The sequence below is a fragment of the Talpa europaea genome, assembly GCF_964194135.1.
Source record: "Talpa europaea genome assembly, chromosome: 14".
In the NCBI taxonomy this organism is placed as follows: Eukaryota; Metazoa; Chordata; class Mammalia; order Eulipotyphla; family Talpidae; genus Talpa; species Talpa europaea.
In genome coordinates this window covers 2,673,659-2,685,544 of record NC_140082.1, presented here as the reverse complement: position 1 = coordinate 2,685,544, position 11,886 = coordinate 2,673,659, and the positions used below count along the sequence as shown (strand labels likewise).

At 65.7% G+C, this 11,886-nt stretch overlaps 1 protein-coding gene across 1 annotated transcript; it reads left to right on the top strand.

Moving 5' to 3' along the window:
• Positions 1–989: 989 nt before the first annotated feature.
• On the top strand, positions 990–11,536 carry RFLNA (refilin A; the record flags this gene model as incomplete). Its single annotated transcript, XM_084253167.1, has 3 exons — positions 990–1,211; positions 10,489–10,598; positions 11,185–11,536. Exons 1-3 carry the CDS (start codon positions 1,005–1,007, stop codon positions 11,534–11,536), a joined length of 669 nt encoding a protein of 222 aa, XP_084109293.1. The 5' UTR covers positions 990–1,004.
• Between the last annotated feature and the right edge of the window lie 350 nt (positions 11,537–11,886).

The window sequence follows — 11,886 nt, the reverse complement described above, 5'->3', positions numbered from 1 at the left end:
TGGGGGTGTGGGGTGTCTATGGGTGCCTGCGTGGGTGGGAGCTGGAAGTACAGGGGCCCCCCATGCCCCACGCTCTGCCAGGAGAGAAGCTGGGCTCCTCCCTGGGCTCCGGGAAGACAAGGGGAGATGCCCCAAGAACCTGCTTGGAAGAAACGGAAACCCCCAGAGGCCCTGCACCCCGGAGTGGCACTCCTTCCCCCCACCCCCCGCCCCTCTCCCCAAGCCCTGCGCCCCAAAGCCGTGTGTGTCCAGGCTGGGGAAGCACAAGGCCCTGCGCAGGTGGTGGGCGCCTCACGGGAAAGAGGGGTGCTGCGGGGGGGGGGACCGAGGCCTCCCCAGCCTGTGAGCGCCCCACCTCTCCGGCCCCAGCGCCTCTGGACCAGCAGTTTGCGAACACGCGCGCGCGCGGGCTGCACGGAGACGGAGACGCCCGCGGGGTGACAGCGGACTCGGCGCCACTCCTGGCACTTGCTTTGACTTGGGGACCCCACAAGCCCCCCCGCCGTGCCCCCGGGTGTGGACGGGGCAGCGCGCTCTTTGCCACGGTGGCCGGGCCGGGCCAGGCGCCGGGGCGCGGGCGGAGCCGCCGGAGGCGCCGGCCGGGGCGCTGCCCACCGCGGCGGGCGGGGGGCGGGGGCGGGGTGCGGGGGGCGGGCCGGGGGAGGCGCCTAGAAAAGGAGGCGCGGGCCGCCAAGGTGCGGAGCGGGCGGGCGGCGGCGGGGTGCGCCTCGGGCGGCGGGCGCGGCGAGCGGCGAGGCCGGCGCGGGCGGGGGCGCGACCGGGGCGGCGAGCCCGGCGAGGGGGCCCCCCGGGCGGGGCGCCCCGGTCGGCCGGCGGGCGGCGCGGGACCCGGGGCGCGGGCGCCGGCCCGACCGGCTCTTCTCGGCTCTGCCCGCGGGGCGCCTCCCGGCGCGCAGCCCCCACGCCGCCGGCCCCCGCCCCGCCCCGGCGCGGTGGAGGAGCCCCCCGAGGAAGCGGGGGCCCGCGCCCCGCGCGCCCCCGACATGGTGGGCCACCTGCATCTGCAGGGCATGGAGGAGAGCCTCAAGGAGAAGAGCCGGGAGGGCTTGCTGGACAGCCCGGACTCCGGGCTGCCCCCCAGCCCCAGCCCCAGCCCCCCCTTCTACTCGCTGGCACCCGGCATCCTCGACGCCCGCGCGGGGGCCGCCGGCGCCTCCTCGGAGCCCCCGGGACCCAGCGAGGCCGGAGCGGTAAGCGGGCGCAGCCCCGAGGGCCAGGTCAGAGGGGCGCGGGGGTCTGTGTGTGCTGCACCCCTGTGGGGTGCTCAGAACCCCGGGCCGAGCCCCACCCCACTCCCAGCCAAGACGGTGGCCCAGTGCCAGCCGTGGCCCCAGGTAGGGACACCGAGGAGGTGGGTTCGCGGCCTGACCCAGGACCCGCAGACCCCTGCCGGGGCGACCTCCTGCTGTCATGAAGAAAGTGGCTCCGGAGCTGGGAGGGGGGCCGGTGCAGGGAGGAACTGGCTGGGACATTCCCAAAGAAGGGGGTTCCTGCCTAGGTGGGCTTGAACCCCAGGCCTCAGCAGGGCAGTCGTCTGTGCCGGGGCCCTGGCTGCCAGGCCCTGCTCCCAGTTCGCTGCCCAGAGCGCGGTCGGGGCCAAAGCCATAAAAAAAGCAGCCAGACAGAGCCCTTCGGCCCACCCTGGGGTGTGGGGGTGCCGCCGTGGGCCCCAGGGGGTGTCGGGGAAGCTGGAATCCCAGGCCAGGGCACCGGCCGGGACTTTTCTCCTGCCAGACTGAGTGGGGCCTCCAGGCGGGCTGGGGACGGGACCCAGCCTGAGCACCGGACCGATGGGGCCCCGGCACCTTCCGGCTTGGGAGTGACGCCCGCTGCCGGTGCGCTCTGCTCGCCTTAGCACCGCTTCTTCAGGGTGTTCGCGCCAGCCCAGCTCTAGCCCTGCTCTCCTTTCCCGGCCCCGTGATGCTTGCCTGGAGCCTCCCTGTGGCACCTCTGGGGCAGTCAGTGCCTCCCCCCGTGGAAATCCCTCCAGCTGCAGAAAGGAAGGGCCTTTTCCCTCCCCTGCGCCTGTGGGTCCCAACTCGGGTGGTGTTGGAGTCACTGGGGGAGCTTTAACAGACACCGAGGCCCCCGCACCCGGGCACTCTCATTTAATGGGTACAGGGTGGAACCTGGGCAGGATTTAAAACCTCTCCAGGTGGTGGCACAGGGGAGTTCGGGAACCACTTAGACCAAAAGCATGCTGCAAATGTGAACTTTGGTCTCTCTTTGGGGCGCTGGGGGGCGCGGGAGGGGCTTGGGGCACTTGCAGGGGTGGACAGAAGTGACGGGGCTGTGGGCAGTGAAACTGATCTTGCTGTCCTCCGCTGCCAGCCCTCCGCCAGCCCTCCGGCCCCGGCACCCTGGCCGGGGGTGTTTGGCTGCTGAGGCTGGGATAAGCCCCTCCGTGTCTTACACAATGGGGCTCCGGAAAAAGGCTCAGGGCACCGGCCTTCTCCTTTGGATGACCCGGAATCCTCCTTTCAGAGGGTTTTCTGGATTCACCGTCCAACCGGGCCGGCCAGGACCGCGCACCTGGCTTACGCATCCTGTCGTCTGCTTGGTTTGCGTTGTCTCTCCTCCTCACTAACTAGACGCCAGCTTTGGACCCTCCACGGCCCTGGTCTTGAGGTTTGACTTGAAGGCCAAGGCCGGGGCTGTTTCCACCAGGTAGTGATACCTGGCTCCGAGGCACCCTGACCCCTGCTGGGATGTGAGCTAAGCTGGTGGCTGCGCCCACTCATTTTCATCATAGTCCTATGAGATCTGGGCCACCATTGCCCCCATTTTCCAGCGGGTGAAGCTGAGGCCCAGCGTGCCCCAGCTGCTGCGTGGCCATGCTGGGACGGCCGCCGGGAATCCCGCTGCAGACACTCGGCCCCGAGCCTCCCGTTAGCGACTTTCACTATGAAGCTAATGAACCACCTGTGTGGGTTGTTGTTGTTTTTTTTTAATTAAAAAACAAAATTGCATGAACCTGTGGAATTTTGGGTTCTGCTTTTAATAAAAAAAAAAAAAGCAGTGGTTACCAGGGGCAACCTCTCACAGCCCTGGGGCCCCGCCCACCCACCCAACCCTTCACAGCCCTGCGGGCCCCACCTCCAGCTAAATCCTGTTAAACTTTGCTAATCTGGTGTTTAACAACTGCCTGCTCCCGGGAGCAGATGTCAGCAGAGCGCTGCCGCCGCTGCCCACCTCGCCCATCTCACGCCCGGCCTGCTCTCCGAGCCCGTGTTCCGAGGGCCCGAGAAGAGGCTGGTGGGGATCAGGGTGGGCGCCCCAGCCTGTGCCCACCAGGGCCAGGTCTCAGCGTTCTTGGCACTCTGGCTGTGTTTGCTCTGAACCCAGATCCCAGCACGTCTTCGGGGTGGAAGTGTGAGGCACAAGGCCGGGCGGGGGTGGGGGGTGGGGGTCTGCAGCCCTGCCCCCACACCTTAGCCGCCCGGGTCCCCACGGCTCGTACTCCTGGTTATATCACTGGACATTCATGTTCAGTTTGCTCATACTTCATTTTATCGAGTGGCCCCATCCCTACACACACGCACGCGCTGTTGGAATATACTGGGTGGGCCCTCTGAGCAGCACCCCATTGATGCAGGGTCTCTAGCTTCCTACCAGATAAGACATAGAAAGCTTCGGGGGCCAGGCTGGGGGGAATTGAACCCCCTGCACCCACCTTGACTGTGACTGTGGTTTTCTTTTTTTTTTTTTGTAAGATTTATTTATTTATGCACACAAGAGCTTTATTTATGCATACAAGGCCAGAGATGCGGGGGGTGAGAGGATTCACCAGAGACAGAGTGGGGAGCAGCACAGGCAGACTGACTACAATACACTGCTGAGGGGAGCAGAGGGCGAGTCAGGCGAGGTCTGCTGTGCCATGTGGTTGCTCCCTGGCCGGCTGGGGATGGAACTCCTGCTGCAGAGGCTGCGGATTGCTTCATAGTGTGGTGCTTAACCCCTCGCACCACCAGGGAGGGCCAGTTTTCATATCCACTCTTTGAAGCAAAATTCTTGGTGATTCCTGAACCAAATGGAGATTGAAAATCGCTCATTTGTGCCCCTACGCCATCGTAAGCGCCTACTGCATGCTGTGGACACGAAGTTCAAGGTCCTTTGAAGCTGGCATTCCAGTGAAAGGGGGAGTCACTGACTTAAATATGTGACACGGTGCCAGGTGGATTGATAGGGCCCTTAAGACAAAAAAGCAGGCGAGGGGAGCCCCCTGAGACAAGGTAGTCAGGGAAGCGACCGCGAGCACACAGAAAGTGGATTTGATGGTTTCAGTAAGTGCTGGCAGGAGCATGGCAAGTGCAGATGTCCTGGGGCAGGAACAAGATAGGCATGTTCAAGTGGCAGGAAGGAGGCCCTTGCTGCTGATGCCCAGGTGTGGGGAGTGGGGAGCGGGGAGAGGCCAGAGCTGGGCCCTGCCAGCCAGGCCGGGGCCAGAAAGTAAAATTCCGCTGGAGCTTTAAAACATGTGCTTATGACTGCTTTATTTTTTATTTTTTATTTTATTTTATTTTTTTGTGGGACCCTCGCCGGCGGCCGGGGAACAAACTGGCGCTGCAGAGGCTGCGGGCAGCCTCGCAGCCCAGCGCTCAACCGCTGCGCCACCAAGGGAGGCCCTGTTTTTATTTTTTAAAAGGCATCATGAGCTCCCACAGCCCCCAAATTAGAAACCCAAATCCGAGACTGAGCGGGAGGCCTGTGAGAACAGGCCGTGTGTGGGACCTGTCTGCACATGGGCGGGGCCCTGCTCCACTTGGGGCTCAGCACAGCCCGGCTGCCCGCCGGGCCAAGGGCTTAGCCTGTGTGCCCGGCGCCTGTCCTGTGGATCGCTCAGCCAGCACGTGAGGGAGGCATCGGGCACACCGATGCCCTCTGGGCTGCCCGGGAGCTGAGGGCCTGGCCTGTGAGCTGGAGGTGGAGCGACCCTTGATGTCCTTCCTCCTCCCTTCCTGCCCAGCCGAGCTGGGGGCGAGGGGGCAGGGACAGGTCACACCACCTGTGAGCACGAGCGTGTGTCGCAGATGCCTTTTCTTGGCCTGGGCAGTGGAGGGGCTCAGTGCTGTCCTCTCCTGCAGGCATTCGGGAGCTTAAACCACATTCTCTGGGGCACGTGTTGGAGGGAAGAGCTGCCCCATCTCCCTGGGGTGCCTGCGTGCGGCCGTTGCCGTCTGTGGAGGCTGCGTTGCTGTGGAGGCTGCGCGGGAGGCGGCCATCCCTTCACCCGCCCCTGGCGTCGGGGCTCGGGGGCAGCTGGCGCCCGGCACCCGCCATCTCCCGGGGCCAGGGGTGCACTTGAGAATCCCCCAGGGCGAGCCGCCCGGCGGCTGGCGGAGTGAGAGAGATGCGGCTGGGCCGTCGGGTCGGCGCTCTTGGAGCCCTCCCGCCTCAGCCACCTCTTAGGGGCCTGGCTGGGATCCCCAGATTTCTGGGAGTTTCCCGTTTTGTCTGTGATGGAGAAACAGGATGAAGGAGGGAGGGGCGAGGACCCCCGGGGCGTCAGTGCCCAGGTTGGGAAGGACGGAACGGATGGACGGACAGATGGATGGACGGACGAAAAGAAGGACGCGTGGATGGATGGCCGGGTGGGTGGGTGGACAGATGGATAATGGAGGGAGCGATGGAGGGCGGCAGGATGGATGGATGGACAGACGGATGCATGGCTGGCTGGAGAGCTGGACAAGCAGACGGGCCGAGGAGACAAGCGGAGCCCCTGGGGCCTGGCATGCTCGCAGGTGTGTGCTTCTTGCTGTCCAGGGGCCTGAGCAAGCGCAGGTGGAAGGGAGCCAGGTGTGGGGCCGAAGAGGGAGGCGCCTGCGTGCAGAAAGGGAGGCGGTGACGAAGGAGGGAGGACACGCCAGGAGCCGGCGCCGCCTCCAGCCCCAGTCTACTTGCTCCTGGACGGTCCACCCGGGGAAGCCCCTCGTCTCCCACGGTTCAGGACGCTTCCCTGGGGGTCCCAGCCCTTGTGAGAGGCATGAAGGCCCCAGTGCTGAGTCTTCAGGGGACATGGAGGCCTGCCCGAGCCCGTCATCCCCCCCAGGGCGTTCTCGTGGCCTTGGTGGGGGCCTCCCTTTCGCGGCTGGGCGGACCCTGAGGTGTCTGCTCCCTTGCTCCCAGGCCGCCGTGGCAAGTGCAGCGCTGCGCGGCTCCCGACAGCAGAACTCCCCCTCAAGGTTCCAGGGCCAGAGGTCTGGGCCTCGGAGGGAGTCGGGAGGAGGGGGCTCGCGTGGCTCTCAACGACCCGCCCCCTGTGTCTTGTGGCCTCGAAGGTGGCCCGCAGCCCCTGCCTCTGGGACACGGGCCCCTCTGCCTCGCGCTTGCACTGTCTTCCCTCCGCGTGGCCCCAGTGCAGCTCCCCTTCTCACAAGCGTCATTGGGTTTTGGGCCCACCCTTATCCAGGGGGGCCTCATCATAGCTGCCAAGGCCCTATTTCTAAGTAGGGTCACATGCGTAGGCTCTGAGGTGGGTCATCCCGACACCACCTGCTGGCTGGGGCCGCCCCGCAGCGCTGCCTCCCTCCTGCTGCTGCGGTGGGGCCTGCGCCCGCCCTTGGCGCCTCGTGTTCCCCGGGGAGCAGCCTGCTGTACTCCTGGGCTCCCCCAGCTGTTCAGCAACCCTGTAGTGCTGTGTTGGGCAATGGTGGGCAGCCTCTAGGAGCCCTCGAGGGGCCCAGGACCCCTGCTCCTCCCAAGGTCAAGGTCAGTGTTAGCCCAGCACGTGCACTTTTGGTCTCAAATCCCAGGTACGTGCCGGAGACGTCAGAGTTTAATTCCAGTTGTCACAGGGGGTGCCGCTGGCCCGTGAGGTCAGGAGGGGGCATTGGGAGGCCATTTCAGCTGCACAAAGGCTCCCGAGGCCTTTGATGAGGATTCCCCACCCCCCCACCGGGACTGTGGGGTCCCACTGACGGCCTTGCACTGCTGGGCCCCTCCTCCCGCCCGCTCCTCAGCTGACCGGGGCTTGTTGGTCCTGAATGAACTGGAGTCACAGTTCTGTGGGCGGCACAGCTTTGCCAGCGCCCACGCCATGGCAGTTGCAGCTGCGTGTGTGTGTGTGTGTGTGTGTGTGTGTGTGTGTTTGTGTCTCCCAGGCTGGGCACCTACACCGCTGTGCTGTTCCTGCGTGACCCCGCCAGCAGGTGAGGCCTGCGGTGCCAGCAGCAACCGGCACAGACCCCAGCAGAACAGCCATCTCGCTTTACTGGCCGTGGGCTGCGCCAAGTCGGGGAGCTTCAAAGCGCCCCTATGTACTTTCACCCCAGCTGGTGAGGCTGTTCAGCCCGGCAGCTGTGGGGAGGCTCAGGAATCATTGGGCGAGGCAGTGGGGCCTGGTGGGGGGAGAGCGGCCCAGGCTGCTGCCTCTGGATGCTCACCTTGGGCCTCCCTCACCCACCCCCACGCTCTGCTTGCCCTGGAGACCTGGAGCCAGCCTGCACCCCTCAAGGCTAGAGTGGGGGACCTTCCTGACCCCTAGGTAAAGCTGGCGGCAGGGCTGCCTGGCTGTGGCCCATCCGAGCAGGGGGCATGGCATCCAGAGACTGGGCGCCTGGCTGTGGGCTCCTGCCCCTCTGTGCATGGGGCTCACGTGTGCCCGGGTTCCACAGCTGCCAGGAGACCCCACCCCCCACCCCCCGCACACACACACGTGCTGGTCAGCCTGTGCAGCAGGCACTCGTGCTGGGCCCCAGCCCCAGGCAAGGCGCTCACAAGCAGCAGGCCTCATCGTACAAATGACCGAACAGGCACGGGGCAGTGGCCAGCAGGGCCTCGGGCGGAGCAGGCCTGGGGGGTCCCCTTCCCTCCCTGGACCCGCCCTGCAGGTACAGCAGCAGCAGGTCCCCGGGGGTGTGAGCCAGCCCCCTCCCCGTGGGAATGGGTTCCAGGCGGGGGCGCGGCCGCTTAGGGTGGCGGGAGGGTGCCCCGGCCAGCGGCGTGCCTTCTTGGCCGGGAGAGGTGCTTCCCTTGCCCGCTCTCCAGCCTGGCCAGCGTCCATGGGCAGCGCTGCCATCTTGATGTTAAAATCTCCCTGCAGCCAGAAAGCCTGGGCTCTGAGTTTCCGGGTGCCCATGGGCTGTGGGGAGGCTGGCGCTGCCCGCGGCCACTGTCCTTCCCTCTGGTCCCGCCCCGGGGAGCATCCTGGGGCCCCAGGGGCGACTTCCGGAGCTGTCTCGCCACCCAGGCCCCTTGGACGCCAGCCCGCGTCTGGGTTTTGCCGGCTCCTCGTATCTCCGCGGGCTCTTCCAGCTTGGGCGGGTTTCAGATGTTTTTCCACTGGGGCCTTTGGAGAGCGGTGCCCAGAGCTTGGGCTTCACGGCGCAGCGTCTCCTGGCAGCCCGTGGCCAGCCGGTTCCCACCGGAATGGGGTCGTGCTCACGTCGGGTGGAATCAGTTCTGGCAGCGTCTCTGCTCCAGGTCGAGCCAGGTGCACCAAGGCCGTGCTTCTCAAGTCCTCCCTGCTCGTGAGCTCGGGAATTATTCTTTCCTTGGGGTGATGCGAGCCAGCAGCAGGGCCTCTCGCTCCTTCCAGCCCTTCCGCCATCTTGTTCACCACCCTCCTCCTCGCTGCCCTCCCGAGGCCCCACCCCGCCCTTGAACGAGATGAGCCCAGGAGGCACGGTCCCGCCCACGTGGCCCGGCACACCGTTGGTGTTCAGCAAACAGTAGGTGCTCAGCAAACACCCACACACATTTGGGGAAATGTCACGCTTCAGATGATGTCTTGAGGGGGTACTATTTTCCTAAATGTCAAGTCGCAGAGTGTTGCAGCTGGGGTCAGCGTGGACTTAGCAGTGAACTACAGAGCATGGCACCAGTGCCCAAGTCTTGTCACTGTCTTTTCTAAAAACTCAGTCTCCTGGAGCAACAAGTGCTTATTTCTGGAAGGTAGGGATGATGTTGTCTCAGGCTCAAAGGGCGTGGATTGTACCTGTCTCCAGAGAGGAGCCCCCAAACCTCTCACAAAGGAGGACTCGTAATCTCAATGCAGGCAGCTTGTGCTGAATCACGCGAGGGAGCACTCTGCGGGGAGCACTCTGCAGGGGATATTCTGCAGGGAGCACTTTCCCTCACTTGCCCACTTTGACTTCCTCGGTCTTCATCAGTGCCTTGAGGTTGGTACTCCTGCCAACCCACTTCAGGGTGGGCCCACAGGTTATCCAGGGCCCCCTCCCCCTCTCAAGACCTTTAGCCACATCTGCAAAGTCCTGGTGGCCTCATGCAGTGCACACTTGCCAGTTCTGGAGATGAGGACGTGAGGCCCTTGTTCTGCCGGCCACACACAGGAGGGGCCGCCTCTGACCCTGTGTGGGCCACTCATTCGGTGTAAATGCCAGGGAGAGACGAGCCACCTAGAGGGCAGCGGCTCATGGCTTTGGGGGTGACCTCTTCCTTCTCCGAGCCTCATCTCCTTTCCCTCTGTGGCCCATGCCCTCGTTCTGGGGGCACCGTGATTGGCCAGGGACAGGCCGATCCCAGACTTGACCGGCTTGGACCTGGCCCAGGGGCTCGCAGGTCAGGGGAGGGGACTGCTTTGTACATGTGAGGGCTCACCTCTGCTGGGGTTAGAGAGGCCGTCGGTTCCTGGGCCTTAAGGAGCTCATGACCTGGGGGAGACACACCAGAGGGCCCCAGAGGTGGCGGCAGCAGGTGGGCACTCCAGGGACCCTCCTCCCCAGAGGACGGCGGCAAGACCGGGACCTGATGCCCGAGTTGAGTCACACTGGACTAAGGAGCGACTGGAAGGACGGTGCCCAGCACAGGGAACAGCATGGGCAAAGCGCAGAGGCAGCCCTGGCACATGAGAGATAGGTGGGCAGAGGCGCGTGGGAAGTGCCTGGGCCGGTGCTCTGGGTGGGCCCTGACGGGCAGTCAGGCTGCGCAGCCCCGTGGGCAGGGGGCTGGGGCACGGGTCGGGGGGCAGGCTGGAGCCAGGCGGCCTGTGCGGCCTGGGCGAGGTTCCGCTGGAGTTTCAGCACCTGCACGTGGGGCTGCTCAGACAGCGCCCCGCTCCGGTGGACTGAGAGTGGAGCGAGCACGTGCTCAGGGGGCACCCCCAGCAGCGCCTGGTGGGGCTGGAGCTCAGCAAGCACCATCCCCTGTGATTTCTCCTCAGCCATGGGAGACGGGCCTGGCGGGGAGGGGACAGCTGGAACTTGGCCTGAGTTTACGGTCCCCCCACCCCGGGAGTGACCGCAGAAGGAGGAGGTTAGCCGCGGCCCCGGCACGGCCGGCCACACCGGGCCACGCTCCACGGAGACACCACGCGGTTTCCAGAAGAGGTGTCTGGGCGAACTGGGTGCACCCTCCTTCTTGGGGTGCTGCCCCTGCCTGTCCCCCTTGGGGCAGGTGTGTCCCGGACACAGAGTAGCAGGAGCTGCCCTCGGGGATGCCCCAGCCAAGCATGCCGGCAGGGAGCTAAGGCCACAGCGCATAACCCCAAGTTTATGGCTCTCCCCACAGCCGCCTTCCCTGCCCCCAAACTCCCCGGCACTTGAGATGAGGCCCCGGATGCTGCCGGTGTTCTTTGGTGAGAGAATCGAGGTGAACCCAGCACCCACACACGAGATCCGGTGAGTGGGCTGCTGGGCTCGGGGAGGGCCCTGCCTCCTGGGCGGGGTGGGGAGGCCAGGCGGGGGGCTGCCCTCCTCTAGGCAGCCCCTCTGGGCCATGTCTTAGCCTGAGATAACTGCTTCTAAGAGACCCCGACCCCAGGGGCCTTCTGTGTCTCCCCCACTTGCTCCAACCTTCACCTGCCCCTCTCCACCCGGGGACTTTTTCGGAACCATTTGAAAGGAGGCTGGTGACGTCCTGCCCCTGAGCCCCTAGCCAGTCCTAAGAGCAGGCGTACCAGGGCTGGAAGGGTGTGGCGGGTCAGCTGCTGTGGCGACACCCCAACCCTCGTGCTCTGCAGAGTCCAGCTCTGCGCATTCCCCCGGTGGCCCCGTCTCTGGCTTTTCCGCCTTCCGGGCTCCCACCTGCACCGGCCCTGCACTTAGCTGCCCCCTCTAGGCTGCCCGAGTACCACATTTGACCTCCCTGACCTTGACATCAGGGAAGAGGGGGCCTTTCTGTTGGCATTCTGTCCAGGGCCCGACCACGTGGGTGGGTGACCCTGCGACCCCCGCCGGCCTGACCACCTCCTCCCGCCCCCTCCAGCTGCAACTCCGAGGTCAAGTACACCTCAGAGAAGCACTTCCGGGACAAGGTGTTCTACGCGCCCGTGCCCACGGTCACGGCCTACAGTGAGACCATCGTGGCGGCCCCCAACTGCACGTGGCGCAGCTACCGCAGCCAGCTGACCCTGGAGCCGCGGCCGCGCGCCCTGCGCTTCCGCAGCACCACCATCATCTTCCCCAAGCACGCCAGCAGCACCTTCCGGACCACCCTGCACTGCAGCCTGGGCCGGCCCCGCCGCTGGTTCACCGCCAGTGTGCAGCTCCAGCTGTGCCAGCGCCCCGGGCCCCGGCCCCCAGCCCCCCCGGGCCCCTCGGGCCACCCAGCGCGCTAGTGGGGCTGGCAGGCCCCTGGCAGGGACGGGCGAGGGCCGGGGCCCCAAAGGACTAACTCCAGCGGCTGCAGGGGAGTGGGGAGGCCGCCCGCGGCGCCGCGTGGACGAGGCGCTGCTCCTGGCGTCTGCCCCGCTACTCACCCGGGGTCTCCCCCCACCCGGGGGCTGACTCCATCGATGCATCCATTTTATGCTCATGGAAGCCCGTGAGGCCGCAGGGCAGGGCTGAAGCACAGGGTTGGGCCTGCCACTTGGGGGTCCGCCTCCAGTGGGGTCAGGCAGTGAAGGGAGGGTCGTCAGTGTGTTCTGGAAGTCGAGGACGACACGGACACTGCACAGACGGCGGCGTC